The sequence below is a fragment of the Bubalus bubalis genome, chromosome 4 (assembly GCF_019923935.1).
Source record: "Bubalus bubalis isolate 160015118507 breed Murrah chromosome 4, NDDB_SH_1, whole genome shotgun sequence".
Taxonomy (NCBI): Eukaryota; Metazoa; Chordata; class Mammalia; order Artiodactyla; family Bovidae; genus Bubalus; species Bubalus bubalis.
Window position 1 is genome coordinate 76364119 of NC_059160.1, and position 25249 is coordinate 76389367.

At 37.4% G+C, this 25249-nt stretch overlaps 1 protein-coding gene and 1 non-coding gene across 6 annotated transcripts in view; one reads left to right on the plus strand and one right to left on the minus strand.

Annotated features, from left to right (window-relative positions):
- FRS2 (fibroblast growth factor receptor substrate 2) overlaps positions 1 to 21598 on the plus strand; it is a 105202-nt gene extending 83604 nt beyond the window's left edge. For all 5 annotated transcript variants that reach the window (XM_006058380.4, XM_006058379.4, XM_025283948.3 and 2 more), the window contains 6 exons: positions 4748 to 4842; positions 10976 to 11067; positions 12669 to 12855; positions 14100 to 14258; positions 14606 to 14769; positions 15891 to 21598. In XM_006058380.4, coding sequence (XP_006058442.1) covers positions 11002 to 11067; positions 12669 to 12855; positions 14100 to 14258; positions 14606 to 14769; positions 15891 to 16841 — 1527 coding nt within the window. In that variant the 5' untranslated portion in view covers positions 4748 to 4842; positions 10976 to 11001 and the 3' untranslated portion in view covers positions 16842 to 21598. The remainder of the gene's footprint in view (positions 1 to 4747; positions 4843 to 10975; positions 11068 to 12668; positions 12856 to 14099; positions 14259 to 14605; positions 14770 to 15890) is intronic.
- Positions 11385 to 11512, minus strand: LOC112584809. Its single transcript, XR_003109207.1, has one exon. It is a non-coding gene; the product is annotated as a small nucleolar RNA SNORA25 (small nucleolar RNA).
- Positions 21599 to 25249: the final 3651 nt, after the last annotated feature.

The following is a 25249-nucleotide window of genomic DNA, read 5'->3' on the forward strand; positions in this document are numbered from 1 at the left end:
AGTCTACCAGTTAAAGAACTACTGTCTGTTCTCAAACTTTTCCAAAATTTTGAAGAGGAGAGAACACTTTGCAATTCATTCTGTGAGGCCAGCATTACCCTGATAACAATACCAGACAAAGATATTACAGGAAAACTATAGGCCAGTATCTCCTATAAACATTGAGAAATGTCCAAGATGCTAGGAAACTAAATTCAGTCACATAATAAAAGGATTATATACCATGTCAAAGTGGGATTTATTCTTGGAATGCAAGGATAGTACAACATAATGCACCGCATTAAGAGAATGAAGGGGAAAAAAATATCATCTCAATTAATGCAAAGAAAGCACTTGACAAAATTCAACACTTTTTCATATAAAAGCATTCAAAAAACTAGGAACAGAAGGAAACCACCTCAACATAATGAAAGCCTTATATGAAAAATCCACAGCGGACATCATTCTCAATAGAAAAAGACTGAAAACTTTTCCCTCAAGATCAAGAACTAGGCAATGATGGCCACTCTCATGACTTTTATTTAACATAGTATTGGAAGTTCTAGCCAGAGCAAAGTCATCCAAGTTGAGAGAAAAGAAGTAAAACAATCTTTGTTTGCAGGTGAGATGATCTTATATGTGGAAAACCCTAAAGATTCCACACAAAAAGTACTTTCAGAACCAATAAATGAATTCAGGATAGAAAGTCAACATGTAAACATTGGTTGCATTTCTATACATTTGCAGTGAATAATCTAAAAAATTACAAAAACAGTTCTTTTTACAGTGGCATCAAAAGAAATACGATACTCAGGAATTAACCAAGGAGGTAAAACACACAAAACTACAGAATACTGCTTACAGAGGACATAAAAACACATCCCATATTCATGGATTAGAAAACAATATTGTTAAAACATTAGTCCTATCCAAAGAGATTTACAGATTCAGTGCAATCCCTGTCAAAATTCCAATGATTTTTTTCCCCCCAAAATAGGAAAGCATATCCTGAAATTCATATGGAATCTTGGAACCCTGGATAGCCAAAACAGCCTTAAAACTGGATGACTCACACTTCTTGATTTCTAAACTTACTACAAAGCCACATAGTAAAAAGAGTGTGGTACTGGCATAAATCCAGACATGGACCAGTGGAATAGAATAGAGAACCCAGAAATAAACATTGGTTTATGAGAAATAAATTTGTTACCTCAAACAGTATGTAACAGAGTGAAAAGGATAACCCAAAGAATGTGAGAAGATATTTGCAAATCATATATTTGATAAGGGATTAATATCCTGAATATATAGAGAACTTATACTAAAAGTCAACAAAAAGAACAGACAGCCTGTTTAAAAAATGTTCAAAGACATTTCTCTAAAGAAGACATACTGTGGAGAGCAGTATGGAAGTTTCTAAAAAAATTAAAAATAGAACTACTATATGATCTAGCAGTACCATTTGTGGGATGCTTTTGAACTGTGGTGTTGGAGAAGACTCTTGAGAGTCCCTTGGACTGCAAGGAGATCCAACCAGTCCATTCTGAAGGAGATCAGCCCTGGAATTTCTTTGGAAGGAATGATGCTAAAGCTGAAACTCCAGTACTTGGGCCACCTGATGCGAAGAGTTGACTCATTGGAAAAGACTCTGATGCTGGGAGGGATTGGGGGCAGGAGGAGAAGGGGACGACAGAAGATGAGATGGCTGGATGGCATCACTGATTCGATGGACGTGAGTCTGAGTGAACTCCGGGAGTTGGTGATGGACAGGGAGGCCTGGCGTGCTGCGATTCATGGGGTCGCAAAGAGTCGGACACGACTGAGCGACTGATCTGATCTGATCTGATCCAAAATAATTGAAAGCAGGGTCTTGAAGAGATATATGTGCATCCATGTTCATAGCACCATTATTCACAATAGCCAGATGGTAGATAAATGTCCATCAGTGGATGAATTAGCAAGTTTTTATTCAGTGGAATATTATTCAGTCTTGGAAAGGAATTCTGGGCAGAAGATCTAAACAGATATTTCTCCAAAGAAGACATACAGATGACCAAGAGGCATGTGAAAAGGTGTTCAATATTGCTCATTATTAAAGAAATGCAAATCAGAACTACAGTGAGATATCACTTCACACAAGCCAGAATGGCTGTCATCAAAAAATCCACGAACAATGAAGCTAGAGGTTGTGGAGGGAAGGGAACCCTCCTACACTGTTGGTAGGAATGTAAATTGGTGCCGCTACTATGGAGAACAGTAAGGAGGTTCCTTAAAAAACTAAAAGTAGAACCACATGTGACCTACAGTCCCACTACTGGACACATACCATGAGAAAATAATTCAAAAAGACACATGCATCCCAGTGTTCATTGCAGCACTATTAACAATAGCCAGGACACAGAAGCAACCTAAATGTCCATCCACAGAGCAATGGATGAAGGTGTGGTGTGGTACATACACACGATGGAGTATTACTCAGCCATTAAAAAGAATGAAATGATGCCATTTGCAGCAACATGGGTGGACCTGAGATTGTCTTACTGAGTGAAGTAAGACAGAGAAAGAGAAATATTGTATGATATCCCTGATATATGTGATCCAAAAAGAAATGATATAAATGAACTTAGTTACAAAACAGAAACAGACTCACAGACTTAGAGAATGAACTTATGGTTGCTGGGAGGAAGGGATAGTTAAGGAGTTTGGGATGGACTTGTACACCCTGCTGTATTTAAAATGGGTAACCAATAAGGACATACTGCATAGCACAAAGTACTCTGCTCAGTGGTATGTGGCAGCCTGGATGGGAGGGGAGTTTGGGGGAGCAAGAATGCATGTATATATATAGCTGAGTCCTTTTTCAGTTTACCTGAAACTATCACAGCATTGTTAATCGGCTATACCTCAATGCAAAATAAAAAGTTTTTTTAAAAAAAGGAAAGGAACTCTGACACATAATTACAGCATGGATGAACCGTGAAGACATTATGCTAAGTGAGATAAGGCAGGCACAAAAAGATAATACTGTACAGTCTCATCTCATGTCAATGGATGTGAGTTTGAGCAAACTCTGGAGATAGTGAAGGACAGGTAAAGCCTGGCTAGCTGCACTCTGGGCTCACAAAGAGTCGGACATGACTGAGCGACTGAACTGAACTGTACAGTCTTACTTATATGATGTGTTTAGTCAAACTCATGAAAACAGAAGGTAGAATGGTGGTTGCTAGTGTTTGGGTGGGGGGGAAATGAGTTGTTTTTTAATGGGTGTAGAGTTTCAGAGTTCTTGAGATTGGTTGTACAGTAGTGAATATATTTAACACTACTAAACTGTACCCTTAAAAATCGGTAAGATGGCAAATTTTATGTGTATTTTCCCACAATTTAAAAAATTAGAATAAAAAAAGATCTGAAGGTGAGAATATAAGTTTTCCAGAGTTTCTCACAGAGGATTTTTAATATTATCAAGGGCTTTGTAGATTTGCACACTGGTTCTTTTGTATGTTTAACTTCCTTTTAGAACTTATGACTTTTCCTTGATATTGGAATACATCTCTTAATCATGTTTACTATGAATAAACTCTTTTCAGGATAGGGGTTGTGGGATGCTTATGAGTGGATCAAGTAAAAAGAAGAGATTTTTTTTTTCTTAGTTAATTGGCTAAAATCTCTTAGAGAGCTGGACAAACATCACGTAAGAGGAACGATTTATGGTAGAATTAGGTGGACAGTTTTATAAGCTAGAGGTAAAGCATGATGTATGTTAAACTTCTGGAGGGGAGAAAAAACTGCTGAGTTTCACAGTTGGTTGCTGCCCACCGTAATGTAGGGTGTAGCAGCAGCTCACAAGTGGTGAGCAAACTCCTACCTGAACTGCCAGTTTTATGTATAGGTTAGAAGTCCAGCATGAAAAATTTTGTTTGTGTGTGGGTTCATGGTTTTAGAAATGTTTGTTTTGGGTATCAGTCATATTTGTTAATATATAGTATAAATCATAACATGCTCTGTCTTATTAAGATGTTTGATTTCACTTTCAGGGTCTAAGAACTACCATATACACAAAATAAATACTTATTTTTACATTAAAAAACATGTTTAATTTCAAAAAAAATAAATAAATAAAATAAAATGAGGCTTTGTAAAAAACCCCCTAACATAATGCCTAATATAGTATAGCTATTCAGTAGATGCTAGTGCTCACCTTTGAATTTGATTTTTTTTCATGTGTTGTAAAAAGTGAATAAATTAACCAGAAGTTTTTCAAAAGTATATTGTAATCTCTTGAAACTCTAGATTGTAATTTATTGCTATAATTTATGTCATTGTCCTGAGGCTCTATGGCATGCTTGTTGATACTGTTTTCTGATGACTGACTCTTCTGATTTTATTCTGGGGGCTCTTATGGATTAGGAAGATACAGAGCGTGGATTCTAGAGTCAACTCTGGGAGTAGGAGTGACAGTGAGGTTTAAGAGAAGTGACTGGAGATGGAGAATTAGCCTGCCATTGGCTAAAATGGGCTTTTAGAGCTACCACATTTTTACTTTTCTTTTGAAAAGGCTGTGTTAATTGGTACCATGTAGACATTATATTAATTTTTAAAATACTACATTTTAATAAAAATTTAGACAAAAATTAAAAAATACTACATTTTAACAAAAATTTAGTTTGTTTAAATAGATTAACAGAACTAACAGTGCTTCCAGAAGTCTCATAAGAAAAACTGTTTTTAAAGAAATAACAATTTCTTGACTTTTTCTTGTTAATTTTAGGTTAAGTCAGCAAACAAAGAAAACATGGTGTTTTGAAGTATGATTAAACTCCTGATGCTGCAGCAGAGGCTAAGAATATTAATGGCCAGATCTAGGTAAGTTGAAGTTTACTTTTTTAAAAATCATTGTCCACAAATTATAGTTTTTTGAACTGGAGATTTTCATAATGGTATTTTGAATGCAATTATTTTGCCTCCTGATACCACTTTGGGCTTCTCTGGTAGCTCAGATGGTAAAGAATCAGCCTGCAATGCAGGAGGCCTGGGTTCAGTCCCTGGGTCAAGAAGATCCCCAGGAGAAAAGAATGGTAATTCACTCCCATTCTTCCCTGGAGAATGCCATGGGCAGAGGAGCCTGGTGGGCTACAATCCATGGGCTCGCAAAGAGTCAGACACAACTGAGTGATTAAAAGACTACGTTGTTATCTCCCAGACCTCAAAATAAGGACAATTGACTTTAAGAAGACAGTGTGTACTAATTTAAATGTCTGGCACAGTTGTTGCAATGTTGGTCTTCCCAAACAGAGGCTACCTTTAGAGGGAGTGTAGTAAATCTATTTGTGTTTTTTCGGAGTTATAAACTTGAATGAGTTTATGAGATCATGTAGTTTCTCATCAAGTGTTTACAGTATTCATGCATATTAGTAGGTTTTAGGTAACTCAGATTGTCTCCAAGTATTAATGTGATTGTCATAGATGTAAACTATCTAGTGTCTTGTTTTAACCCCTGCCTGGGAGTTTATGCTTCAGGAGGAGGAGTCAGAGACATGGGTGAAAACTCTGCATTAAAAAAAGTCTCCTTCTGTGTTGGAAGATTGACCAGAACGGCCTCAGACTCTCACTCATATTAAGCCTATTTTTTAACCATACTGAGGCCTCCTGTTCCTTTTTGCCTCCCTCTGTTTTCTCCTGTTTCATCAGCCCTCTTCTTTCTTTGCTTCTTTCCTGAGCAGACCTGTTGGCCCATCGCTTCAAACCCCTACATTGCCAATATCCTTTCATTTATTTGTCCTCTTGCCCTCTGATCTGGGTCAGTTGAACTGTCTACCCTCTGGACTGCTGAGCACAGCTAGAAAAATATATTATTTTTCTACTTACTCTCCTTACTCTCCAGCTTCTGCTCAGTCTCAGCATAGCCTGCTTAATAATCCTGCTGCTTTTCTTGTGTAGCTCCTCAGTGAAAAATCCTACCCTTCTCCTCAAGTCCCTCATTCTGCAAACTTGCCTCCTGTTTTACAAAAGAAATGTAAGATGATGGATATTATCTGTTTCAGCTTCTCTGATATGTTCCACTCATCTTTCTTTTCTGCCCTCTCTCCTCAGAGGGCTTCCTTGATGGCTCAGCTGGTAAAGAATCTGCCAGCAATGTGGGAGACCTGGGTTCAGTCCCTGAGTTGGGAAGATCCCCTGGAGGAGGGAATGGCTACCCACTCCAGTATTCTGGCCTGGGGAATTCCATGGACTGTGTAGTCCATGGGGTCACCAAGCGTTGGACATGACTGAGTGACTTTCATTTTCACATCTACTCAGATCACAAGGCATTCCTTCTCCTCTGGGCACACTTTTGAGTCTGGGTCCCAGAACTCAGCTCTAGTCTCGTCTCCCTGCTTGTCTTGATCCGTCTTCTGGCTGTCTCTTTCCTTTGGTTTTTCCTATATTCTTTAAACTTTACTGACATACTGATTACAAATCTGCATAAACCTGTGTCATCTTAAAACAATAAATAACTCAAGAAGTGTATTTTCTTTTGAAACCATGTCCAACCACACCCTGTCACTTGAGGCTTTCCTTTCTCATTGTGTTCTTAAAAGAGCCTTTTCTATTTTCTGGAGGACTACTCCTCATCTTCCATTTGCTCACTGCATAATGGCTTCTGCCTCTACCTAATACTCCATCATGGAGAGGACCCTCCTTCTTGACACTTTCTTTTCTTAGTTTGTACCATTCTGATTTTCTTCTCCTTCACTTGTTTTTCTCTAGTATTTACACATTTGTGTTCCCTAGAATTTCAGGTTCAGCAGACTGCTCTTTATCCTGTTCTTGAGCAGGATCTTCTGTTTTATAGTTTCAAATACCATGTGCCCCAATATTTTATCTCTTCCCTCAAGCCCATTCTGATGTACTTAACTCGATTACATGTCTCCATTTGGTTGTTCTCTGGGAATCGCAGTTTAACATGTCTAATACTGAACTAACCACTATCACTTCCTCTTGAAGATCTGAAAAGATTTTTCCTATTTCAGGTAATGGAACCAGCACCGTTTATCTGCACTGAAAACTGCCTCTTACTTCCTGTATCCCTAGCTAGACACTCAGTGCTGCTGACTTGATTTCCTAAATATTTTTTAAATTCATCATTTTCATCTTTCCTACTGTCGCTGCTCCAGTTTTAAGTCTTTGGCATATTTCAGTTTTCAGTAGTCTCTAACTGGCTTTCCCTTCCTCTGAGCCAAGGTTAAATTTTATCTAAAATGAAGTTCTGACCACCTCACTTTCTGCTTAAAATACTTAAGTGGCTTTCCATCTTGTGTAGGATGAAATTTGTACTCTTTGCAATGGCATATAAGGATTTCGTGTCACATGTTAGGCTTTTCATTGATTATATTTGCACTGAACTGAAACACTCAATGTAGATAGAGTCCCCAAGGAGATTGTATCACCATTCATATATCCCTGACAGAATCAGAGGTGCTGCCTGAACAGGTAGCCTATGAAGATGTCAAGTGGAAGAATGGTTTTTCTACTCCTTTTGAGAAATAGTTGAAAACTATTCATTTGAGACTTTTTTTATTTAAGCAAAAGCCACACTGTAGTAATCATTTAGCTCTTTGTTTTCTTGAGGAGTTAGTGGTGAGTATGGATAAGCAATTTCAAGAAGACTTTTGTATTTTTGTTTCTGTCATCTTTCTGCTTTAAAATTTTTTGAAAAATATTCTTTTGGCCTCCTCATAATTTATTAAACACTTACTAAATTTTTTTTTTTTTTGCTGTGCTGTCTGGCATGTGGGATCTTTGTTCTCTAACTAAGGATTGAACCCGTGCCCCCTGCAGTGGAAGTATGGCTGCCAGGGAAGTCCCAAACACTTAGTTATTTGATTTTTAAAAATTAAACTTTTATGAAATAATTATCTGCTATGTCAAACAGTATGCTTAGTGCCCTAGAAAATTCAGAAGACAAGGTTCCTCTCTTCATGGAAAACACAGTGAAGTGGCTGGTGAGACAGCTAAACATTACAGTAGAGTATGATAAGTGCCATGGTGGAGTCATGTCCTTCTGACTGCAGGGGCGGTGGGGACAGGTGAGCTTCAGGTTAGTTAGTTGGCATCCCAGACCCCTAGGTTGTTGTTCAGGATGTGTACTTGGGCTCCTGCTTGTATTTCAGCCTGCCCTGCACTCCAGTTGTACTGGATCCCTCACTTTCTCCTGAGTATAGCACCACCTTTCAGGACGTTTATCTTTGCACCTACTTTTTTATCTAGTGCCTATTTCTGTTTTGCCTAGCACACTGTTTCTGCTCACCTTTTAAAGTACCAGCTCAAATGCTGTTTCCTTTCCTTCCTAATCCAGAAAGTTAGTTGCTTCTTTCTGTGTCCACAGAACTCTTCTTATAATCTAATATAAGGTTTATCATAATGCATTATCTGTTGACAGCTCTGTCTTTGCCTTTAGACTCATGACTCTTGAGAGGTACACAATTGACTGTCATCTTTACACCGTGATACTTAGCTGGCATATTAGTTACAAGATATCAAATATGAGTCTTTGTCTTTTTCCTTTATGTAACAAGATTTTTTATTTGTTATGTCATCACACATTTTCCCTATATAAATTTATTAACTTTTAATTGAAGTATAGTTGATTTATAATGTTGTGTTAGTTTGTGGTATACAGCAAAGTGACTCAGTTTATATATATGTAAATATTATATAAATATTATTTATTTATATTTTATTTATATTTAATTATATTTATACTTATTTTTCAGGTTCTTTTCTTTATTATAGGTTATTACAAGATAATGAATATAATTCTGTTCTATACAGTAGGACCTTGTTGTTGTTGTTTTATCTGTTAAACCTCCTCTAATTTATCCCTCCCTCCACCCCCTTTGCCCTTTGGTAACCATAAGTTTCTTTTTCTATGTATGGGAGCCTGTTTCTATTTTGTAAATAAGTTCATTTGTGTCACATTTTAGTTTCCACATATAAGTGACATGTCATGTGTTATTTATCTTTCTCTGTACAACTTACTTCACTTAGTAAGTAAGTGATCTCTAGGTCCATCCATGTTGCTGCAAATGGCCAGATTTCATTCTTTTTTATGGCTGAGTAGTATTCCATTGTACAATTCAGGAGACCTGGGTTTGATCCCTGGGTTGGGAACATCCCCTGGAGAAGGGAACAGCTACCCACTCAAGTATTCTGGCCTGGAGAATTCCATGGACTGTATAGTCCTTGGGGTCGCAAAGAGTCGGACACAACTGAGCACCTTTCACTTTAAGGTGTATATACCACATCTTGATCCATTCATCATTAAACGGACATTAAGCATGCTTCCATGTCTTGGCTGTTGTAACTAGTGCTGTTATGATTATTGGGGTGCAGGTATCTTTTCAAATTGGAGTTTTCTCTAGATATTTTTGCCCAGAAGTAGGATTGCTGGATCATATGGCAATTCTATTTTTCGTTTTGTGTGTGTGTTTTCTTTTTTTTAAAAGAACTTCTATACTGTTTTTCATAGTGGCTTCTAACTTACATTCCCACCAACAGTGTAGTAGGATTCCCTTTTCTCCACACCTTCTTTTTAATCATGGCCATTCTGACTAGTGTGAGGACACCATGAAATATGAGTCTTAACTTTACTATTTTATTTATCACTTCTTTTCGTTTATGCACTAGTTTACTTTTTTTTAATTGGTTTAATCCTTATACCTGCCAACATTCTTTATCTTCCTTTAGTGCGGTTCATTTAACTTACAAGAGACTTAGAGTGTCTACTGTGTGCTAGTTATTATGTAAGGCACAGGGAAAGCAGGAATGAATAAATTCCATCCTTACTGGAAAGGAGCTCAAAGTGGAGGGAAGAAGATTGATAAGTGAACAGTCCATCACAATTTCTACTAAGTAAACAGCGTGAAAGAGGCTGTGATACTGGGAAGCTCAGGGTGCTTTGGGGATATAAGGGACATAAGGAATATAACTTGCCCAGTTGATTGGAGTCAGAAAAGGCTTCCTGAAGGCACTGTCTTCTGAGTTGAATCTTGAGGAAGGAGCAGCATGGAAAGGTGTGAGGAAACAAGACGCTCTAGGGAAACTGTTTGGTATGACTGGGTGCGGCTTGAAGCAGAGAGGAGTGAGAGGTTAGACTGGATACTTGTAGACAAGGACCATAATGTAAACGACTTTTTGAGCTTTTGCATTTTTTTTTTCCTGAAGGTAGTAAAGATCTGCTGAAGAATTCTAGACAAGCTTTAATCAGTTTTGTATTTTTAATGTTTAGTAACTTCTTATGCTTCCTTCCCTTCCCCTTTTTTCAAATACTTTCACATCCATTCTGATTCTTTCCCTTGTTTGTAAGTGAAGTTTCCTTTGTTCACTTGGAGTGTTCTTGAACACTTAATGTAACTATAACCACTTATCTCTTACCCTCTGTGGGAAGGGATTAGATAGACACATTTAGAGTTTTGCCAATATTCTCTGTGTTACTGTTTGAGTTGTCATTCTCTCTTAATGAACTATTCCAGATTTGTTTTTGTGTCTTATTAACCACTTTTGTCTGGAGGGATCCATAAAGAATACGATAGTGCATAGTATGAATCAAAATACTTGCCAAGCCAGAAGTCTGTCATCTTTTTGGAAACTTATTAATGAAAATAGACATGAAATCCTAGTAAGCCATAAAGGGTTAATTCCATGAATGACTTAAGTATAATAGTGTTATGTATGAAACCTTAAATTGGTTTCTTTTAGATAGTTTTAAAATAGGCAGACTTTTGCAAACTAAATTTGAGGCTTCTATGAAGTCTGCCTAACAAAATTATTCTAGTTGATGCTGAGTAAAATTCTCCAGCTAGTTGTGTGAAGTCTAGCTCTAGCCATTTACCTTCCTGGGCTTAATTTTCCTCATTAAAATAATACAGGACTATTAGGTGATTTCTAGAGTCTTTTTCTGTTTTGTGATTTGCATATCTTATATCTAATAATTTTTTGCAAATTATCTTTCATGTAGTGCTCACATGGTCTTCTGAAGAAGCCATGGGTAGCTGTTGTAGCTGTCCAGATAAAGACACTGTCCCAGATAACCATCGGAACAAGTTTAAGGTCAGTAAAAACTGGATGAGTTGTAGCTCTTGCTGCCTACCTGGATGCTCTTCTTTTACTTCACTTAACACATCTTCTTATTCCCTCACTGGTATCTTCAGACTCTATTTTCCTTTTTGTCCATTCTTCCTTTTCTTGTTTTAACCAACAAGGACAACATTTTTTTACTGATTGTGAAATCCTCTTTTCCTTTGGTCTTCTGTATCCAATTAGAACCACACAATTCTGATAATACTCTCCTTTTTTTTCCCCCAACTTAGAAGACATTTACATTTATTACCTTCCTGTATCATCAGTCATGGATATGAGTGGCTAAATCTTGTATCTCGGTCAGCAAAACAACAGCACTATTGAGTGACTGTTACACCCCCTGGAGAACTCAATCTTCGGTCACAGTGATAAGAGCCCCTGGATTTGGTCCCATCAGCCCTCTTTGAAATGACCTGATAATATTGTCTTTAAAACGCCATTTTATAGGTGCCTCTTCAGTTCTGTCGCTAGTTCCCAGTCATTGTTTAATGCCTGGATAATTTCGTAACTGAACTCTACCTCCAGTCACCTCTGTGATCCATCCTGCAGTTGACATCAGATTTATCTTTCTCTTTCATTATTCTAAAACTTCAGTGGTGTTCTGTTACTTAGACACTAAGTGCTCCATTCCTTACTCATCCACAGCCATTAATGCCTCTCATATTCTGACCTCAGTCTGCTATAAATCAGCCTCTGGATCACATAAACCTTGGTGTAAATCACAACCTTCTTGCTTCATAGCTCTGTGACCTTTGACAAGTTACATTGTCACCAAGTCTTTGTTCATTTGTATGCAGTGGAGACAATAGTATTACCTGCAGTTTAAGATTGGTATTAAATGACAAAATACAAGTAAAGCACTTGGCCCAACCCAGGAGTATAGTAAATTCTCCCTAAGTGTTATCTGTTCTTTAAAGTCTCTGGCCATTTTCTGAAACTCAGTAGTGCAAGGCCTTCCCTGACAAGAACTCAGTGCCAGTCCTGTCTTGATCTCTCTGAGATGTACCTTGTCTCTGCTGTAGCACTGTATCTTCAGGGTCGCGCCCCCTAAGTCCTGACCCACCAACTCACCCTCTTTATTTCCTTCTTGCCTGGGAAATCCCATGGACAGAGGACCCTGGTGGGCTATTAGTACTATCCATGGGGCTGCAAAGCGTTAGACACAACTTAGTGACAGAACATGCATGCATGCAAACTTACTTATACCCAAAACCCAGCTCAAGTCCCTTTTCTTCATATGTGAAGGCTTCTCTAACAACCCTTGGCTGTAGTTCCTGCATTTTGCAGGGTCTATTGTACTCAGTTGTTAGGTTAGTTAAGCATTTACAGTTCTGTGATGTTGACTTTGTCTTTGTGTATCTTACCTCCTCAGTGGGAATGTGAGTTCTTTGGAGATATGAACCAGGTATCGCCCTGCTACGTAATCCATGCCATACAAAAACATTGGTTGTTGAATGAAATAACAATAACTGAACCAGTCAGCAATAGTACATTTTCCTGAAATTAGTGAAATATGTGCATGACTGTCGAGAGGGAGCATTAAGTTAGCACTAATTAAACTTTTTTTTTAGGTCATTAATGTGGATGATGATGGAAATGAGTTAGGTTCTGGTATAATGGAACTTACAGACACAGAACTGATTTTATACACTCGCAAACGTGACTCGGTAAAATGGCACTACCTCTGCCTCCGACGCTATGGTTATGATTCAAATCTCTTTTCTTTTGAAAGTGGTCGAAGGTGTCAAACTGGACAAGGTAGGTAGAGCCTTTATTTTTTCTCCAAACATCATCATATTTGAATATCATTCTGTAATTCAATTATTTTATATATGTTTAAATTACTGTTTTACTTTTATGCTGAATGAAAAAAAATCCTCAAGCGGATTATTTAAAAAGGACATATAGTACACTATGTATTCACTTATCAAGCATTTATTAAGCATGTTTTCTATGTCTAGAATTTTGGCTCATATTAACTTTAAGATTTGAAGTAAGTAAATGAATTAGTCCCAGTAAATTGCTTCTGTCTGTCTTTACTGTTATAACACTTCTCTGGTGGCTCAGACGGTAAAGTGTCTGCTTACAATGTGGGAGATCCGGGTTTGATCCCTGGGTTGGGAAGATCCTCTGGGAAAGGAAATGGCAACCCACTCCAGTATTCTTGCTTGGAAAATCCCGTGGATGGATTTTCACGTGGTAGGCTACAGTCCATGGGGTCACAAAGAGTTGGACACAACTGAGCGACTTCACTTTCACTTCACTTTTACTGTTATAGGGCTTCCCTGGTGGCTCAGACAGGAAAGAATCTGCCTGTGATGCGGGAGACCTGAGTTTGATCCCTGGGTTGGGAAGATCCTCTGGAGGAGGGCATGGCAGCCCACTCCAGTATTCTTGCCTGGAAAATCCCATGGACCGAGGAGCCTGACAGCCTAGTCCATGGGGTTGCAAAAGAGTCTGACATGACTGAGTAACTTTCACTTTTACTGTTATAACTTAGGGGAAAGAACTTAAACTTTGGAGTTAAGCAGAACATAGTTTTATTTTTTTGCCACCTACTTCTTGAAATTCCTTGGACAAGTTGGGGAACCTCTTGCATCAAATTCCTTCTGTATCAGAGTGGAATGGTAACCCAATAATTAAACAAGGTACCTATTGTAAACCACAGAGCAAGCGCCTATCAAATGGTAGATTCCTGTGGTAATGATAGGTTAGACTCCCCCTGCTGTTAGAAAGCAGACTAGAGCAAGTGTGCAAATCTTGTTTTTGCCTTCCTTATTTTGAGCCATCACCCATGGACAAATGAAAATTATTCTGTGAACTTTCTTTTGGGTTTGTGTTTTGAAACAGGGAATATAATTAATTTATCAGACATTTATTTGAAAAGCCTTTCTTGCTATTGGTACACAGAATGCTTCCTTTATAATTTTGTTCTTTGACATGTGCTCCTTTGTCTTTTTTAGATGTCGTGACATCTTTTTTCTTCTGGTTTATATTTGTAGGAATCTTTGCCTTTAAGTGTGCTCGTGCAGAAGAATTATTTAATATGTTACAAGAGATTATGCAGAATAATAGTATAAATGTAGTAGAGGAACCCGTGGTTGAAAGGAATAACCATCAGACAGAATTGGAAGTCCCTAGGACACCTCGAACACCTACAAGTAAGTGTCATTTTCCCCTCTTCTATTATAAACTGTAGACTATGGATATTTAATCTATACCATGTTAGAAATTACCATTGGCTAACATAAATATAGTGGTTGTGAGTTTTGAAAAACTGTTAGCTATAATTATAAACATTTTAAATATGAAAACACAAAGTGTTTCATATTATTTTAAATGTGAGTGGAAAGTTAAAAGTGGAGGGAGGTTCTGTTTTGCTCTAGTTTCTTGTGTATCTTACCAGAAACACCTCCTTAAACCTCTCAGTTCTGATTATATCCTCATTCATTTTTTTCTCTGTGCCCTACCCCTGCATTCTTTCTGAAACCAATAAATGCAAACTCAGCTCCAGGGTTTGCTGCTCAGAACTTACCCAATGGATATCCCCGATATCCCTCGTTCGGAGATGCTTCATCCCATCCTTCCAGCAGACATCCTTCCGTGGGAAGTGCCCGCCTGCCCTCAGTAGGTGAAGAATCTACGCATCCTTTGCTGGTGGCCGAGGAACAAGTAAGCGTGTGCTGCTGTCCAGTGGCATTGTGTGGGGCTAGAGTATTAGCATGCCAACACTTGAAGGTTTTAGTCAATTTGAATTTTAGTGGCCATTTTTGTATATGACCTTTGTAGTGAAGATCAGAGGACAAAGCATATATTTGCTGACATATACCCAAGTATGTATAGGTGTTGAGGGAAACTTAGCATTACAGTTAAGTTTGTGGGTCCACAGGAGAGGTGCATCTGTAGATGAAGACGGACAAAACTAATGCTCAGTTCTCTTACAATAACATCAAAGGAAAGCTTTTTATATTACAGTTTTTGTAAATAATGCACTACTAGCAGTAAGGCAGATTTTGTCAGTGTTTTTAACAGAGCACTTTAATATTCCCAACTAGTCTGTTTTCATTTTAGGAATGATGTACCTGGTTGAACATTGTCTGTGTATTAATTAGCTGTACTTATCTTTTGTCAACAGTATAACTGTTTATCATTAAGAAATTTTCACTGTTTTAAAATACATTTCTTTGTATTTTTTACTTGTTAAATGAGTTCTTACTATAATTAAATATCCCTCTTTTTGAATTTTATTTTTTGTTTTTCAGATTTTATGTAAAGACGTCTATATTATCTCCCCCAAATACCATGAGCTTTTCTAAATAGTAATAATTTCCTACTAGGTGGAACCTATTTTATATCTATGTATCTTATAGAACTCTTATTAAATCTAATAAGGTTTATCTCTTTATATAGTCAGATGATCTATAAATAATGATAAATTTCTCTCTTCTTTTTTAATACTTGTTATTTCCTATTTCTAAATCAGGTTTTAATGCACTGATGAGAATTTCTAGAACATCAAAGTAATAATCCCTGTTTGTTCCTGACTTTTTATAGAATGCTTATCATGTTTCACCATCACATCTATTTTAAAGTAGTTATTCTTTTATCCAGCTAGGAAGACATTTCTACATTTCTCCCACCTCCTCCCAACCTTTTTATTAGTAAAAAACAGATACAAAAGCTTTGAAGAATATACATAAAGAGAAAGTTAATTAATTGATATAGTCAGGCAGATTTTTTGTTCTTTTTTCTTTTCTTTTAACCAAGCTACTCACTTTCCTGTTTTGTTTTAGGTACATACCTATGTCAACACTACAGGTGTGCAAGAAGAACGGAAAAACCGCACAAGTGTGCATGTCCCATTGGAGGCGAGAGTTTCTAATGCTGAAAGCAACACACCAAAAGAAGAGTCAAGTAATATTGAGGACAGGGACCCTCAGATTCTTCTTGAACCCGAAGGAGTCAAATTTGTCTTAGGACCAACACCAGTTCAAAAGCAATTAATGGAAAAAGAGAAACTGGAACAACTTGGAAGAGATCAAATCAGTGGAAGTGGTGCAAATAACACAGAATGGGACACTGGCTATGACAGTGATGAGCGAAGAGATGCGCCCTCTGTTAACAAACTGGTGTATGAAAATCTAAATGGCCTATCTCTCCCCAGTGCTTCAGGGTTCAGGAGAGGTCGTCTGCCGTCCACCAGTACCTCAGATACCCAGAATATCAACAACTCAGCTCAGAGAAGAACTGCATTGTTAAACTATGAAAATCTACCATCTTTGCCTCCTGTTTGGGAAGCCCGCAAGCTAAGTAGGGATGAAGATGACAACTTAGGACCAAAGACCCCATCTCTGAATGGCTACCATAATAATCTAGATCCAATGCATAACTATGTAAATACAGAGAATGTAACAGTGCCGGCAAGTGCTCACAAAATAGAGTATTCAAGGCGTCGGGACTGTACGCCGACAGTCTTTAACTTTGACATCAGACGCCCAAGTTTAGAACACAGGCAGCTCAATTACATACAGGTTGACTTGGAAGGTGGCAGTGACTCTGACAACCCTCAGACTCCAAAAACGCCTACCACTCCCCTTCCACAGACCCCTACCAGGCGCACAGAGCTGTATGCTGTGATAGACATCGAGAGAACTGCTGCTATGTCCAATTTGCAGAAAGCACTGCCGCGAGATGATGGTACATCTAGGAAAACTAGACACAATAGTACTGATCTGCCCATGTGAGCCCTGGAAAGCATTTACATTATTTGCACCTTTGTGAAGTTTTTTTTTAAAAAAAATGAAGACGCAAGTGCTTCATTTTTATTTCTGAACACTAACTCCTTTTGTAGACTGATAGAAAAAATTTTTTCTGAATATTTCATGTGCTTCTTTAAAGGGAATTAATGTAGAGCAGGTACTCATAAAAGAACACTAATTTCATTATATACTACTCATTACTGTACAGCAGCATTCCCATTTTCACAGTGCCTATTTAAAATGAGAGTTGAAGTGAGTGACATGCTGGTCGATTTTTATCAAGATTCTGAACTCATGTATATCATTCATGTGTAAGTCATGGTTGGCATTTAAAACAGAGCCTCTTGATAACATGCATTGCTAATAGATAACTGTAGCTTTTAAAGTACTATTTGTAGATTCACTATTCATGGTATGTGGCCTCCAGCATGTAACATCAGGAATCCTTTATTTCATTAATTGTAGGCTTTTTGACTTGAGCCAAAACATATGTAATGGAAATAGAAGTACCACACCTCCTATGTACCAGTCAGTTCCTTTGCCTTCAGCATTTCTAGAAAGTTCTACATTCATGAACGTGGTGTGCCGTTGGTGTGTTGAAAGGCAAGAAAGAGATGAGATTTTCTGTTTCGTCATCTCGATGTCATTTGAAGGGCATGCCCAAGTATCTTAATCAGAATTATAAACAGGCTCAAGAATCAGTCTCAGGTCACTTTATCCAAAAACATTTGAAAAATCTGAACCATGATCTCTTGAAAGTTTCTCTCCTACAGATTATTTACAGTAACATTGTCCTCTGGAGGCATTTGTGCCATTAGATTACCATTTACCTTCAGTTTTTCCTTTGGTGTTTGGGATGTCTAACTTTGTTGCTTCATGTCTTTTTCAATTTAAAATGTTTGAGTTTGTACATAGTTTTGAAATTGGTATATGTTCGTTGTTGTTTAGTTTGCATTTTTGTCCAATTGTGGTTTTGAAGGTTCATTTGGAACTTAACTGTTATTCTGTAACAGGGTTGCCCTTGTCCAGTATTTATTTATATGCTGTTTACTTTTCATGTTGATAAAAGCATTCTCTCAATTTTAAATTTCACTTGTGTCCATAGGCGATCTCTTTAGCAGCTGAGAAGAGAGGGGGAAAAAAAGGAAGTACTTTTAACATGCAAAGTTCCCTAAAGGTACTGTGTCTTCTCTGTGGGCACTCTCCAGCACTTTAGCAGTGATCCCCTCAGTCACAGGGCTGCAGTTATACTTCGCCCACTGATTGCTCCTCAGCTCTACTGTCCTTTCACTCACAGCTGATCTTGGATTATCCCTTGATTTTAATAGAGTGTTAAGATTATTGCCAGCATAGCAGGTACAGTGGAAGTCTTACAGCAATGAGATTGTGTCATAATTTAGGATTGAAAATGAAGTTTATATAAACTGATTATAGAGTCCATATGTCTAGCTCTTGGAAAGTCAAGAATTTTCCAGTTTCCCAAATCCTAGAGAAACAAGAGAAGGTAGAGTGGAAAGAAGGTTGTATAACCTTGCAAAATATGTCACTATTTCCTCTAAATATGAGGAAGTTTCTGAGATTATGATCTGGATTTATCAGATGTAATTAAGGTTAATTTAGCATAAAAAAGTTTCAGTCATATAGCATCCAACCTGTCCCATAAATGACCTAATTATAGGACAGTAGGTGGTGGGACCATTATAAAGAAAATAAATTATTAAGGGTGTCTTTATCATTTTCAGTGCCATTGGTTTATGTGCATAGCAGAATTTTTTTTTTTCCTGTGAATTTGGTGCTTATTAAAGTGTTCACTGTTCTCTAAAAAGAGTACAGTGGTATAGGTGTGCAGCTTCCATTTTCATGTATTGTTCCATTTATGCTTTCTTCTGAGTAGATTGCTAATTGTGCCAAATTTATGTGATGATCTTTGTAATGTGGAATAAGAATTATGATGGAACCAGTGCATATGGTTTTCTTGGAAACAAGCAGTCAAGACCGAACGTTAACCTCCAAACGAAAGGGCTGACCTATTTACTTATTTTGGAGGTTGGGTACTTTTTTTTTCTTTCTTTCTCTCAGCCTTTTCATTTTTCCTTCCAGATTCTGATTACTTTTTATATTTTTTAAGCAACTATAATATAACCATTGCTGTTTATGCTTTAAATACTGTGTGCTTTAAAATTGAAAATGGGACCAGTTTGTCTGTTAGGAATTTGATTTTTAGGTACTACGAGTATTAGGGAAGATGTATACAACTGGTATTAATTTCTAGATATCTCTGGAAATCCCCTGTGTCCCTATTTAATAAAAAGTAATGTAGAACACTACTTGTCCTTTGCTGTAGTCTAGTAATGGGCATTAAGCTCTGTCCTGGAAGAATGTACCAATTACTTGGTACATTTTAGAATGAGATATTTTATTGGGATATAATTGTGGCCATATGTTTCAGATTTTCTGAGACAGACCTAGTTTTAGATACTCTGTTCTGTTGATAGATCATGTGATCCCACTTTCTGGCTTTGGAAATATAATCATTGATCATGTGTTTTCTCCCTAATGGAATCCTCTTTTATCTGTATGGATCATAGCAGCTTTTATCCCAGACCAGGGTTGGAAACTGATATGGGTATTACATGTGTTTTTTTCTCAGTGTATTTTATTTCCCAGGTTCATCTTCCTTTAAAAATGAAATTATGGTGCCTTCCCTCCCTCCAGGAAGATTGGCAAATAGTTCCTTTTATTTACTGCTGCTGTGGAGTGATGAGACATGCACTTTACTTTTGAAGACTCAGCAAAAAGCTTTTCACTTCTCAGTATATCCAGAATAGATCACATTTGGGACTTAAGAAAATTTGCCAAGCAATCTTTGTTTTTATAGATATTAATGTTGACCCCACAGTTCAATGAGTCAAGCTAGTGTTTATCACACCCCCTCCCAAAATATCAGTGGCACAACATATAAAAATGTACCTCAATAATGTTCTATTAAAAATGGGACAGGGGCCTTATGTTTTCATAATTTCCCAATAATGTGCCACCATATTTTTGCCTCAAGGTAAAGGTTTTAGCAGGCTAAAAAATACATCCCATTTCCCCTTGTGCTGTTCCTAACCCATAATGTCCAAGTGTTTGTGCAATGTGTAGTGTGTATGTGTATAAATATATATGTATATTCACATATACATATATATATATGTATATCTCCTTGAAACAGACATACCATCAGAGACAACATTCAGAAGTAACTAATGTATTGGCATCTTTTTCTTAGCTCTGATATGTGAGGTATATGGTACTAAATTACCTTTTCCCTGATGTTTGCCAAATTTGAATAAAGGCATTGGTACAAAATCACAGAATGTATAGAAAATGTTTTTGGCTTGAAAAACTAACAAATATTTTATGACCATAGCATAATATACACTGCCCAAACCAGCACCCTGTCTTTGCTCTTCTTTACATCCCTCTTCCCCATCCCCACTTCGTTTTTTTGGTATAAAAAGTCTTTTGTAGCATCATTACAATTGCAATTCTATGACAATTGGATAATAATAGCATGGAAACGGACTGGTATTAATAGTACAGTAGTCACCAGTGTGCCACATTTGCATTAGTAAATGCAAAATATACATTTTATAAAGGACAAATTTTGTGTTATGTTTTTATTTTCATTACATTGTATAATATTGTAAGATTATTGTATGTCCTAATTTGCATTATAAATGTTTTTTTCCTACATAAAGGCATAAATATAGCAACTTTGTATAAAGGTAGCTTACTAGATTTTTGATTTTGTATTTTATAAAAAAATTGTCTAACAGTGGGACTACCATTGCCAAATTGTACATGAAATATGAATTTTACCCCTTATGGTTAATTTCATTTCTAAACATTCCATATTTCTCTAATAAGACATAAGTGATACTGTACTATGCATAAATGGTATTTTAATGCTGTTTCATATCAGCATTTTAAATTTTGGTTTGCATTTTTAATATTGGCAAAATTTACCACTGTTGATTAAACCTTGTTGTATATGTAACAACATCTTTTGCCCTCCCCACCCTTGTTCTCTATTTCTCCCTGTCAGTGCCAACTTCATACATTTTGTAGCATGGCAATAAAATATAACTTTTACACTGAGGCCAAGTGTGGCTTTTTGGAGGATATGGAGATGGGAGGATTGCCCTCTAGTTATGCTTTGTATATGACTTTCTGCCACATAAACCATGTTTCCAGGCATGAGGAAATTATCTCGTATATGATGTGAACATGCTTTTAAAGACAAGTGTGAATGTTGCTTTTAAGCTTAATTTTTGTCTTTAATTTTTTATCTTTGGGAAAGTCAGAGTTCTGGAAGTACAATCAAGCCTTTATTAACTGGAGTACATAAAGAATGAGCTAATAACTGAATTTAGTTCAACAAGGGCTAAGCAACACATTTTTTTAAATCCTTATTTATTGTAGAGTATTCATATACTGTCCTAAAAATTATATGTAAAATATGGTTTCATCTTAGATGATTTAGGATCTTGCAATGCCTTACTGTTGTCATTCTGGCATTAATTCCCATGACGAGGTACTCAAGTTGATACTGGAAGCTGAGCTTGACTATACAACTAACATTAAGCATTCATGAAAAACTGCTTTGTTTAATAAAATCTGATCAGAGTTCTTATGATTACTTTCCCCTTATTGCTGAAAGTAGATTGCAATAAAACCCCAATAAAAGTTTGGTTGGATACCTGTTTAAAGTTTCACTGTATTTATACTTCACACGTTTCTTGAGACTTTATGATAAGAGGTTTTATTTCTTAGTCTCATATCACCACCTCCATTTTCAAAGTGAACATATAATGGGTCAAGGATTATGTTTCAGAGTGAAATGAAATTTTGAGTATTTGCCAGACTCTCAAGAACTTTTATCTTCTTGGTCATTCAAACTAGTAGTTAGTTCTTAGGCTGGGATTCCAAACCTGTTGTCACCTAGTGGCACTGAAAAGCCTATCTGGGTACAACTCAAGATGTAGATCATTTAAATAGTAAAGGGAATAGACAAGTCCACAAATGATCAGGAGCTTACTATGTACCAGACACTGTGGAACACACAGATCAGTTTAAGATGTGACAGAGACCACATCTCACTTAGGTATCTTGGGTATTTTCAGAAATTAAAAACTTTTTTGGATTATTTCTGTATTTTTCCTTTGAGTTCCTTTGAAGATAATAACAATTTACATGTTCTTGTTTAATGAATAAGCACAAACTAGGCCCTCTGTTAGTAATGAAGATAGTTAATTCTTGTTCTCAAAAGAATCTGTAGTTTAGAACAGCCATTCTAACTGGGGGCAGTGCCCTTCCTCTCCCCAGAGAAATAAACCCTAAGATATAAATTATATATAAAAGATTACAATCTCTCTGATACGTCTAGAATAATACTAGCTATATACCTTAGGAGAATTGAAAAAAGAATTACTCCAATTCTTAATTTGTGATAAAGGCCACGTACAAAGGAAAGGCATCTAACTCAGCCTGAGAATGAAGGTTTTTAAGAAAATTTTGAAGAAGGTAATCCCTGAGGTGTTTGATGAGAGTTTTTATGGATTAGGGCAGGATGGAGAGGATATCGTGTGTGTGCATTAGTCGCTGAGTCATGTCCGACTCTTCACGACCCCATGGACTGCACAGCCCACCAGGGTCTTCTGTTCATGGGATTGTCCAGGCAAGGATACTGAAGTGGGTTGCCATTTCCTTCCCCAAGGATATCTTAGGGAGAAGAAATACCCAGTGCAAAGGCACAGAAGTATAGAAAGATCACAGTGTTCAGTGATGGCAAAGATTCCATTTGCTTGGAGCATAGAGCGCAAAGGCAGGTTTGTGGGCATAGAGAAGGGAGAAATTAGAGACATCCCATAGATTTAGAATGCAAGAGTTTTTGTTTTATTCTAAGTCAGGTGAGAGAATTTGAAGGATTTTAAACATTGGAGAAACAACATTTTATAAAAATGACTCTGACATCAACATGGAGGATACAGTAGAGGACATGACATTTTAATAATGGAGGGAGACTAAAATGGAGGTAAAACTGGATAAATGCTTTTTCAAAGGTATTTTTAAAGGAGTTTTGAGGTTATCTGCTGCTCTGCAACAAGCCACCTTAAAACTGAGTGGCTTAAAGCAACAAATCATGTTATTCTCACATTGCTATAGATCAGAGTAGGCAGGCATATGGAACCCACCCCAAATTACAAAACTAATATATGGAAGGGTTGAAACCCAAACCTATGCAGCCTGGTTCGTGAAACTTGAGTGTTCAGCCCCTGGAGGTACAGGGTGACACCAAATAACACAGTAAAGGAGGAAAAGTAAGAAACACGTGCACTGGAGAAAGGACAAATTGCTGGGAGTCCCCATGTAGGGGCTGCTTCTGGCTGGCTCTGGCCTCCACTCCACAGGTGGCAAAGCCTGCCTCCTAGTCCCCATCCAAAAGCCCTGACTGTTTCTCCTCCCCAGTGCCCCCTCCAGAGACCAGCAGGGAAGGAGCCCTGGGTTCTCCATCACCCATAGTCTCATGCTTGCCTGCCAGAGGACATCATAATCTATTTCCACATAATGTGGTTTTGCCCGTAATAAAAACAGCTGTTTTCAATACTGTGCAGGTATCTTACCTTCTTGTAATTCTTCTCATTCCAGTGTGTGATTTGAAATCTGGTTGAGGTGCGTTTCCTGAAAGAAGAGCAAACTTTCCCACAAAGAACATAAACTCTTGGTCGATTTAAAATAATTTGTCCAATCTGAACATCCCTTTTCATGATGGACCTTGGAAAGAGTGTAAACTGGGATCACCAGCCTTTTTCTGTAAAACATTAGATAGCAAATGTTTTAGGCTTTATGGGCTACACAGTTTGTCACAGCTACTCTTTCCATTGTATGACTGTTTTGTGTTGTTCAGTATAAAATGAATTTGATTGTGTTACAGCCAAGCTTTATGGAAATAAAAATATAAATTTCAAATAATTTTAATGCATCACAACAGTTTTTATGTTTCTAATCATTTAAAAATGTAAAAAAACCATTCTTAACTCTCTGGTCATATAAAATCAGGTGGCAGGTTGGATCTGGCTCCCAATGGTTTCTCAATCCCTGGGGTAAACTAACCCTCTTAGCATGCATCGCAAAGGTGCAAAAGATTAAAAATTGAAAGCAGCTATCAATGTTAACAATTACCAAAATACAAGAACTTGATAAGAGATCAGCCAAAGGGAGAAAAAGGTATCAGATGCAAAGCCAAACATTATTTTTAAGCACAAAAATTTTGTTTTAAATGTCCTATGGGGTCAACTTAGAAAAAGTATAAAATTATTCTTAATAAATGGGAATATTTGGGATTGATTTTGCTCTCTACCAAGCCATTATGTAAAAGGATGTTAGTCATCTCTACAGCTGTGTGTTGTGTGGAGTGGGGAATGAGTGAAAGGCAAAACCTCCTGAAAGTGAGCAAGCAGGACAAAATAAATGTCTCCATCAGAGCTCACAAGACCTCGTCCCGGACCATCCAAATAAAAACAGCATTTGGACTTCCATGGTGATCCAGTGGTTAATCTGCCTGCCATTGCTGGGGACATGAGTTCGATTCCTAGTCCAGGAATATTTCACATGCTGGGGAGCAACTACTACTGAGCCAGTGAGTTCTATAGTCCATGCTCTGCAACAAGAGGAGCCATGGCAATGAGAAGCCTGTGCACTGCAACCAGGGAGTAGTCCTTGCACACAGCAATGAAGACCCAGCGTGGCCGAAACTAATTAAAAAAAAAACAGCATTTTATAATTTAATAAAAGAAATGTAGGTCTTCATCTTACTCAATAATGTTTAAAATAGCAATAAAATATTATTTAGAAAGATGATGGTAAATTTTTTAAAAACCTCAAGAAGTTGAAAGTGGTTGCTTCTGGGGAGAGGAATCAATGCTGATGATGAATTACATTTTTCCATTATTAGTTACAGAGCCTAAGCTTGCTCTGCTTGCAGGCCAGTGAATCTGGTAATGAGGCTGTTGGGGCAGGAATAATGACTTTAATTGGAAAGCTAGCAGATCAAGGAGAAGACAGACGAGTGTCTCAAAAAACCCATCTTCCCTGAATCCAAATTCAGGCTTTTTTTAATACAGAGGGAGGGGACGGTGTGTGCTGCGACGCCAGTGGCAGAGCAAGACCAGTTGCTCTAACAGCCCAGCCCCTGCCCTGCCCCGTTACAATTCCCTACTGTCAAATGTCCATTCCATAATCTTGTGCGGAAAAGGGGGCAATGATCTTTCTTGCTGCTTCCTGCCGAATGGGGGAGATGAGGGGGTGATTGTGAAATGGAATTGATGAGTTTCAGGTTGGGAATATTC